At 37.4% G+C, this 10,294-nt stretch overlaps 1 protein-coding gene across 1 annotated transcript in view; it reads right to left on the bottom strand.

Moving 5' to 3' along the window:
- Positions 1-5,062, bottom strand: part of dusp12 (dual specificity phosphatase 12) — an 8,658-nt gene extending 3,596 nt beyond the window's left edge. Inside the window, exons 1-2 of the mRNA XM_059344882.1 lie at positions 4,907-5,062; positions 458-722 (exon numbers count right to left, since the gene is read on the bottom strand). Coding sequence (XP_059200865.1) covers positions 458-720 — 263 coding nt within the window. The 5' untranslated portion in view covers positions 721-722; positions 4,907-5,062. The remainder of the gene's footprint in view (positions 1-457; positions 723-4,906) is intronic.
- Positions 5,063-10,294: the final 5,232 nt, after the last annotated feature.

Genomic DNA, 10,294 nt, shown 5'->3' with positions numbered 1-10,294 from the left:
GAATAAATCTATTCATACCTTGACAATAGACAGAAAATATAAAAATGTAAGTACAGACTGACAGTAATATGACGGTGTATTAGGGCCAAACATGAAGAAAAAACGGACGGGAGGGGGGTATTATTTTAAGAGAAAAGTTGCAAATTCATGAGATCAAAAGTCGAAAAAATTAGTAGATTTACTAGAAAAAAATCTCATAAATCTGCTACTTTTTTCCATAAATTTGCAACTTTTTTCCCCCAAAATCACCCCCCCCCCCCAGGTCCCTATTTGTTTGTTTTTCATACTTACAAGCCGTCGTACAGTAATGCTAGTTTATGGATTATTTCAAAGCTGTAAATGTCATGTTGTGTTACTACTTTTTAATGATCAAATGATATCGGTTCAGTAAAACACCAGATGGAATCTTTTCTCATGTGAGTGAAGTAAAAGATGAAAACAGAGCTGGGCATCTTACCAGTGAACGAGTGCAGCCCCGCCCCCCTCCACGGCCTCCTGGACGAACAGGAAGCAGTCGTCCATGTGACTCAGGAGGTCAGAGGTCGGCTCGTCCAGAACGTTGACCCACTTCCTGCGAAAGTCCCCGACAGCAGGAGCCAGAGCGACGGGGTCCACAGAGTCCACGGACAGGATGTGAGTGACGGCTGCGTCGGCCAAAACCTGCGGGTCGTTCAGGTCGGCCGCAGTGCCGATTAACAGGCCGGGGTCCACCAGGAGCATGGCTGCAGGAATATTATTATTATTATTAATATTATTATTGTTAAGCATCATAACTTCTCATATGATATACACTACTGGTCAAAAGTTTTAGAACACACCAACTTTTCCAGAATTTAATTGAAAATGATGCAGTTTAATGTCTCAGTGTACTCTGAAATTAATGCACATTTGCAACATTTAAAATTTTTTATTGAGCATGATAGTGTTTTGAAAGTAAAAAAAAGATTCAAAATCACATTTTATGTTGGACTAAAGGACTAAAAAAAGACACAAAATGACCAAAAAAAGACACAAAATGACTTACAAAGACATGAAAAGAATTCAAAAATGGACAAAATAGCCCAAGACTCCATAGAGTTAAGTTGTTAACCCATTTCTTGTTCCCTGAAAAAGGCCTACTTGTATAATTCTGAAATGTACATTATTTTCCAGTTTTGGTTAAGCTTACCTGTTTTTATTTACCTCTGGCAGTTCACCACTTACCTTTGGACCCTTTCAAGCTGTTCATTTGACTTGAACTGCTTGAATTTCAATAAAAAACTGGAAAAATTGGAGTGTTCTAAAACTTTTGAACGGTAGTGTATGTTTTTACAAATTTCTACAAGAAAAAATGTGCAGATTTATCAGATTTAAAGTGGTGAATCTGCGAGAAAAAAGCTTTTCTTCCCACTTTTTTCTTGTAAATCTGTGACTTTTTTTCATGCAGATTTGCCACTTTAAATCTCTTAAATCTGCTACTTTTTTCTCTCGTAGATTTGCCACTTTAATCTAGTAAATTTGAAATTTGACCATATTATTAAAAGCCAGATATCAGGGACCTTAACCCTCCCACCCAAACAGAAGACGGCTGTTTGAAAGGAGCAGGTGATATGCTGGAACGATATTTCAGGCTATTTCTGCGATAACCATATTCTTGACGATATTACCAAATACTTAAAAATATATAGAAAGTGTTTTTTTTTAGTCTGTATGAATAAATAAAAATCTAAAATGTAGTGTGAAGTGCAAATCTCAACGGTTGCCAAATACAAAAAATCTACTCTTGACTCTTGAGTATGAGAAAATAATAAAAATAACCATTTAGGGGTTCCGGGGACATATTTTAATGACATTTTGTAAAGAAGAATAAAGGTTCTTGTATGTTTTATTTAAGGCATCTTATTTTGACAGTCTTCTTGTAAGTACTGTGGTGGATTCTGTTAACACACTGCTTTTATTTTGAAAGCTGCATGTGTTTAGCGACAGAGAGTAAGTAGCTTTTTGTGATTAAAACAACTTTAATTGTTAGCTAATGTTAGCTCGTGGCTAACGAAATGCATAATGCAGCAGTGTGTTTGGAGGGCAGCTCGGTATAGTCAGTTGTGTAGGTGTCAACCTTTAAACCAGTGGTTTTTAGACTTAATTTACAAAAATGCTGCATTATTATATTTTCTTCAGTATATCTTAATTATTGTATTCCTTACTTTTATTTATTTTTGTACAAAAATAAACAATGACAGACATTTTTACTTGTGTATTTTCAACCAGCCATGAAATTACAACAGCAAATTTAACATTGAACATAATAAATAAATAAGTAAAATTAATAATTAAATAAATAAAGTGGCCATGGTTTATTCTCAGCAGTATATCAATCCATAAGTTCTTCACACTGTCATAAATGATCAATTTCTCCCATTTACGAACAAAAACATTTTCTTTCAGTTTGGGTTGGTAAGTCATTTTTTCCATAACACATAAATCTCTCATACCAGTTTCTTGTCATTGCTTTTTTACATGTCACCAGAAAGATCTTTGTTAAATATATATAATATGTATAATATTTTCAAATTATTGTACAGTGTGTGTGTGTGAAGAGTGTTTGAAAGGCGTTTATAAATCAAATGTATAATTAGGGACCGAGCACTAACGGTGCGAGGACCCTATTGTAATTGGTCCGTCTATTCTTATTATTATTATCCTGAAATTGGAATCGCCTTTTTGGGGGCTTTATCATATTCAAAAACTCACCATTTTTGGAATATACATAAATCTCCGCTGAAATTTACATATTCTAGTGGTCCCGGGAATGGGCGTGGCAAAATGACTCAACAGCGCCCCCTTGAAAGCCAAGAAAATCCAGCCCCTCGCACAGGAATGTCGTAGAGACATGCAATTTGGTGCATACGTATATCATGACCAGACGCACCAAAAAGTCTCAAGAAGCCATACCCTAAAACGTACAGGAAGTCGGCCATCTTGGATCGAAAATGGCGTTTCCTGCTGTTTTGGGCCATTTCCACGTCGCATACTTTAACGAACTCCTCCTACAGATTTCATCCAATTCTCTTCAAACTTGGACAGTAGCCTCACAAGGCCTTTGGGATCAAAAGTTGTATAAAGCTTTACCGATGGTCACACTATGTGGGCGTGGCATGGCGGCAAAATATGGCGTCTCGCCATAACACACGAGACTGTATAACTTGACCATACATTGTCCAATCTGTCCCAAATTTCACACACGTGATTAGGGTCCAGCCCGGAACACACCCACGTGTCAATATTGACACACAGTCATAGCGCCCCCTGCTGGCAACAGCAAGTAACATCTTTTACGCCTAGCCCCAGCAGTAGGTTTCACGTAGAAACACAAAATTTGGTACACACGTGTTTTATGTGGAGACGCACCAAAAAGCCTCTTGGACCCATACCTAAAACCCTACAGGAAGTCCGCCATCTTCATTTGAATATCGCACTTGTCATCGTTTTTGGCCATTTCCAGGTCACATACTTTAACGAACTCCTCCTACAGATTTCATCCAATTCTCTTCAAACTTGGTCAGCACCATCACAAAGCCTTTGGGATCAAAAGTTGTATAAATCTTTACCGACGGTCACACTATGTGGGCGTGGCATGGCGGCAAAATATGGCGTCTCGCCATGAAACACAAGACTGTATAACTTGACCATACATTGTCCAATCTGTCCCAAATTTCTCACACATGATGAGGGGCCAGCCCTGGACACACCCACATGTCAATATTGACACACAGTCATAGCGCCCCCAGCTGGCTACAGCAAGTATTATGTTTTACACATACCCCGAGCACAGTGGTAGGAGACACGCCATTTGGGACGCATAGGGACTCCCCCGACGTGCCCTACCCCGACGTGCCCTCCTCCGACGGCTCCACTCTGCGAGGGCCCGTTCAGTACTGCTTGCAGTCCTAGTATTATCATTATTATTGTTTAATGTCACTTATGCTTCCCAGGTACATAATTTTACACTCATTAGGTATTGCATATCCCAAGACATATTTTACCTACCCATATACACTACTGGTCAAAAGTTTTAGAACACCCCAATTTTTCCAGTTTTTTATTGAAATTCAAGCAGTTCAAGTCAAATGAACAGCTTGAAAGGGTCCAAAGGTAAGTGGTGAACTGCCAGAGGTAAATAAAAAAAGGTAAGCTTAACCAAAACTGGAAAATAATGTACATTTCAGAATTATACAAGTAGGCCTTTTTCAGGGAACAAGAAATGGGTTAACAACTTAACTCATTTTGTGTCTTTTTTTTGGTCATTTTGTGTCTTTTTTTAGTCATTTTGTGTCCTTTTTTGGTCATTTTTTAGTCATTTTGTGTCTTTTTGTGTCCTTTTTGTGTCCTTTTTTGGTCATTTTGTGTCTTTTTTTTAGTCATTTTGTGTCTTTTGGTGTCTTTTTTTTTGTCATTTTGTGTCTTTTTTTGGTCATTTTGTGTCTTTTTTTAGTCCTTTAGTCCAACATAAAATGTGATTTTGAATCTTTTTTTTACTTTCAAAACACTATCATGCTCAATAAAGAATTTTAAATGTTGCAAATGTGCATTAATTTCAGAGTACACTGAGACATTAAACTGCATCATTTTCAATTAAATTCTGGAAAAGTTGGTGTGTTCTAAAACTTTTGACCAGTAGTGTATATTACCTCATTCACACCTGTAACCTTTGACACTGCCAGAATACGTGTGTATTGTTTTGGCCCTTTGTGTTTTCTTTTCTATTTAAAAAAAAAAAATCATGTTTTTACATTTTTTATGGAATAGGTGTCTGTCTGAGTCTATGGCTTCTATCATCTGATCTCATGTTGTGTCTGAAATGCAAATTGAAATGTTGTTGTTGTTTTTGGGCTAGCTGCTGGAGAAGCGATAGAAACGGAAACGTTACCTCCGTCAGCTCGGTGTCTGAGCTCAGCCGCTCGGTAGTTTAATTCCTGCTGAGAAACTCTGATAATACTTTTGTTTTCTGTATAGAACTGACGATAAAAACACAACAACTCGAGATAAATACAGGAGGAAACGTGTGGGAACTGAAGTGACTGAAGTGGTTCGTCTTCAACACTATCCGGTCGGAAACAAACAGGAGGACTCTTTGGTTCCGGTGTTACACCAAATTCTGTAACTCGTCAGATTTGTGACCAGTGGCGGTTCTAGACCAGTTTTACTGTGGGGGCCAAGGAGGGGCCAAGGTGTTTAATCAGAGGGGCACATTAGCACATGAAAAAATGGCAAAGATGATATTTAAGCATTCAAAATCTTTGAATGTCTTGAAAAAGACACAAAATGATCAAAAAAGACACAAAATGAGGAGACAGAATAACCAAAAAAAACCCCACAGAAGACATAAAATGACAAAGAAAGACACAAAATGACCAAAAAAAGACACAAAATAACTAAAACAGACACTAAAAGACACATAAATAACACCAATGACAAAAAGGACACAAAATGACAAAAAAGACACAAAATAACTAAAACAGACACAACAACAGACACAAAATTACCCCAAAAAAAGACACAAAATAACTAAAACAGACACAACAACAGACACAAAATTACCCAAAAAAAAGACACAAAATGACTGTTGAATGTTAAGACATGAAAATGATTCAAAAATGGACAAAATAGCCCTTTAAGAATCCATAGAGTTAAACTATTATACAATGTTCACATTCTGGGTTTCTTTTGTGTACAATAAGATATTGTTTGAACAAAAAAAAAGGTTAGAATTGTTCCATTGTTCATTGTTATAAATTTACCATTTTATTATTAATTTGACACAGGGGCCACAGCAGGGGCCAAAGGCTTCTTCACAGGGCCAGTGGCCCCTGGAGGCCCCTGTGTAGAACCACCACTGTGACATTATACTTCATTTTCATACTTCAATGTATGTGAGGGCGTACGCAAAAAATCTGTGCAGTCATCTACGTGAATTTGTTTACGTCACGTGACTCCGGTTGATTGACGGTGAAGGTAAAGATGTGAAGTCTTCATCTTCATCATGGATCAAAGTAAAAGACCAAAGAAGTCATCAGGTGCCCAGTTCAGAAAAAGAAGAAGAGGAGAAACGGGCAAAAGATAAAAGTATACAGATTTCTCTGATCAGTGGCGGTTCTCCACAGGGGCCTCCAGGGGCCACTGGCCCTGTGAAGAAGCCCTTGGCCCCTGCTGTGGCCCCTGTGTCAAATTAATAATGAAATGATCAATTTATAACAATTGTTCACTTATTTTGTCTGTCATAGGTATTAATGATGCTACACTATATAAAAAAAGTTTGTAGAAATTACAGTAAAACTTTCAAATTGCATCAGAAATACGGCGGAAAATTTAAAAATGAATGTCACAATGAAAAGTATAAACTTTTAATTACCATAAATCAAGGAATAGTACAAAACTTTTAAATGGTAGAAAACACATTTTTTTTCATGTAAAATGAAAGGAGAAATGCCATAATGTCACAAGGTCACAATAAACCTAAAAATAAAGGAGGACTCTACTCTGGAACAATGGAACAACAGTTGTGGGAACTTACCAGCAGGATGAGGTGATGAAGCAGACGATGGTCAGCACCCACAGACCATCAGGGAGTCATTACCTCCGTCCACTGAAGGAATCAGAGCAGTGAAATAAAACTCTACTAACATCCTGTCAGCTACAGAGACAGAGATGTTTCTCCAACCAGCTGTTTGACTTTATGTACTGAAGGGATAGTTCAGTTCTGACATGGACAACCCAGAATAAATGTTAACATTTTATATTTCTACAAACATCTCATTGTGACTACAGTGGTTTAAATCATGCTGCAAACACTTTGGAAACATGTGACGACAACGCTGAAAATAAAGTCTTTAGCTGGTTTATGGTAAGGTAAAAAAAAAAGAAAACCGTGCTTTACCTTTCCATCAGACAGCTCTATTAACCAGTGCTCTCTTTAAAGCCATGCCAATGAAATTCAATTACTTTTACTTGTATGTATGTATGTATCTAGATAGATAGATAGATAGATAGATAGATAGATAGATAGATAGATAGATAGATAGATAGATAGATGTTGTGATGACTGACAGGTGTTTGTCTTCATGCAAAATAGATTTGGGTTTTAAAATTCAATCAAGCTGCTTTTTTTTTAAGGGTTTAGTGAAGGTCGGTCATTTTTTACCCTTTCTCGCAGATTCACCACTTTAAATCTAATAAATCTGTGCATTTTTCTCATAGATTTGCCACTTTAATCTCAAAATATTACCCCCCTCCCCCGGGTCCGTATGTTGTTGTTTTTTTACACATTCTGGCTGTATGTAATATCCTCCAATATTCTCTAAGGTTGAAATTTGGAATTTCTCTCACAAGTCTCACAATTACTCAAACAAAGCTGGATTAGTTCTATTAGAACTGGAGATTAAAAGAAAAGCAGAGAGCACTGAAGGTGATCAATGCTTCATCCCATCCTAGCAGGGTTTTTTTTTAAAGTGTCTGCCCTTTTACAAACAGTTTAGAGTGACTGCATCTATAAAGCATGTGGCAGCAGCAGGTTAGGGTTGTATAAGAGCCTCAAACATCCACATGGTCCAGTTGAATGAATCTCTGTTCTTCTTCCAGCTATGTTTTGTTCTCCAGACACACTTTAAATACACGTTTCATCACGTCTGTCTGCTCTCTGTTTCTCAGTGTGTTGTTTCTCTGACCTGAACCCACAGTCTGTACATGGTCACAATGTGGGGTGTTAATAAAGTTTAACGGCCTTCTTTAATCTGACAGTGTGACCAACCACATACCTCACAGTGACCACACCCCTCCCTCAGGGCTCGTTAAAGGGGCTGCACATCACACATAATTGACTGTTATAAATTAAGCATATAAAGAAACCCGAGCAACAGGTGAATGGGAACAGAGTGGGTGTGTTGACTCATTCACACTGTTCTATCTCTCTAGCAGATGGCTGGGAGACGCTGTCAACAACCTGATGGGAAACAGACGGCCAACGGCCTTTTTCTGCTCATATTTTACATCAAACAGTTTTTGTGAAAGCTGCTATGTGCAGATTTCGGTGGTGGAAAGATACTCAAGTACTGTACTTAAGTACAATTTAGAGGTACTTGTTCTTTACTTGAGTATTTCCATTTTATGTAACTTTATTATTAGGGCCTCGGGGCAATCTCCCCAGCACTGGTCCCATACAGCAATATCTGTAGGGACCAGTGCTGCACTACTGTTATACTGTGGATTTCTTCTTCTTCCTCTTCCGGACGCAATTTCGTCCCGCTACTAGTCCTACAACTTGAAGAGTTGCAGGACAAATTATATATCAAAACATGCAGTTTGATCGGGAGCGGTGTGCTATTACTTTTCTCTACAGAATACGATTGTTTTACGACGTAAGTTGCGAAAAACTGCCCAAAATTTTGCATTGAAGTGAATGGGACGGCCGACAAAAAATGAGCGAAAAAGAACAATAATTGTAGATTTTCAAACGTCTACTTCTCCGGCATAATTTCACCTAGAGACTCCATTTAAACTTTAAACAGTAGACACAAGTCCTGTGTATCGGTGTATTAATCCACGTTTCGATAGGTCATATAGTTTTTTATCAATCCCTGTTCAATGACCATGATCATTTTTGGAGAAATTCTGAGATTATAATGGGTGTGTATTGCACGGAATGTTCGTGTCACAGTGTGTGACATCATCACCAGAGTGTAGAGGGAGAGAAGAAACTGTCAATAAATAAATTTGAAAACTGCGCTCCAGGCCGCAAATTCCACTCTACAGAAATAATTTATACATAGAAACGTAGGAAAATTTGTCTTCTCCCTCACAATCCTCTGGTAAAGCTGTCAGAGTTATAGTTTGGGCGTAGGACGCAAAGATGATCCACCAACACCACCAACAGCCTCATTGGGTTCCATATTAAAAACGCAGGAAGATTTCGGAAAAAGGGAAAAAAAAAAGTTTTTTTAGATCGCTCTAACAAAGCTATTTTTTCATTTTTCTTTAAAAAAATCATATGTAGACGTTGAGGAAGAACTCAGGACGCTCAAAGTGAAGTCGGATCAATGATAGGTATTATGGTTTTGCCAAAAATGCTTTCTGTTCGAGGCCAGAAATTCCAGTCTGTCAATGTTCCGGGACATTAGCAGGTGTCAATTAATTCTGTTGATTGCTTTGATCTTTGATGTGATTACAGTTACAGATACACACACACACACATGCGTGTAAGCACGCACACTCCTCACACATGCATACACATGCTTCAAACACACACACGCACGCATGCACACACACACACACACACACACACACACCTTTTGAGGTTAAAGGGCATAGTTTGAAATCTCTGAAGAATCTCATCATAGTGTACACACACCGGCAGTAGCCCCCGTGGCCCTTTCAAAATTTCCCCAGAGGAAATTTTCTAGTTCTACTTTACTACATTTAGATGACAGCTTTAGTTACTTTTCAGGTCGAAATTTAACATAAAAAACATGATCTTACAGTATATTAAGCAATTAAATGAGCCCTGTCTTTACTAAATTAAAACACTGCTTCCATAAAAGCATCAATACAAATAATCCTATAAGAAAGAGCTTTAGTTACTTTCCAGGTCCAGATTTAACACAAAAAACATGATCAATTAAAAGTGATTCTGCATGTTTATAAATAAAACCATATAATAGTATATTAAAGAGTTCAAATGAGCCCTACATTGACAGCAGTAAAACGCAGCTTACATAAATGCATCAATAATAGTAATCTAATAATATATTTAGAATATATAAAACAGTCTGAGTGGGTTCATTCTGCATAACGAGTACTTTTACTTTTGATGCTTTAAGTACAGTTTGATGCTGGTACTTTTGTACTTGTATATATATATATATATATATATATATATATAATCAGCATCATGTCAAAACGTTTTATGACACACAGACTGAGCTGAACAATTAAAACTCCCAAAAAATAATTGTCAGGAGAAAAAATTAAATCAGTTTTTGAATGGCTCAAGTATCTAATTTTTCTTAAGTTGGCTGGCAGAGAAAATGTGGCAAAAGCAACAGGTTGTAATTTTATCTCACAGGGGTGAATTATACACAAGCAGGAAGTAAAATACAGAATATATCTATAGAATAGTAGACCAAAAAAAAGACCTGACACTGTAAAACATAGAATACAAAAAAGATATGTTATTAAAAAGATGCTTGTTGTGCACACAGTGAAAAGAAACTGGGGTCATTTGTAATTAGTTACTTTCCATGTGTGGAGCTGAAACAGGTCACTG

Source organism: Centropristis striata, chromosome 11, assembly GCF_030273125.1.
Source record: "Centropristis striata isolate RG_2023a ecotype Rhode Island chromosome 11, C.striata_1.0, whole genome shotgun sequence".
Taxonomy (NCBI): Eukaryota; Metazoa; Chordata; class Actinopteri; order Perciformes; family Serranidae; genus Centropristis; species Centropristis striata.
The sequence above is the reverse complement of the archived record's forward strand: the minus strand, read 5'-3'. Positions and strand labels throughout refer to the sequence as shown.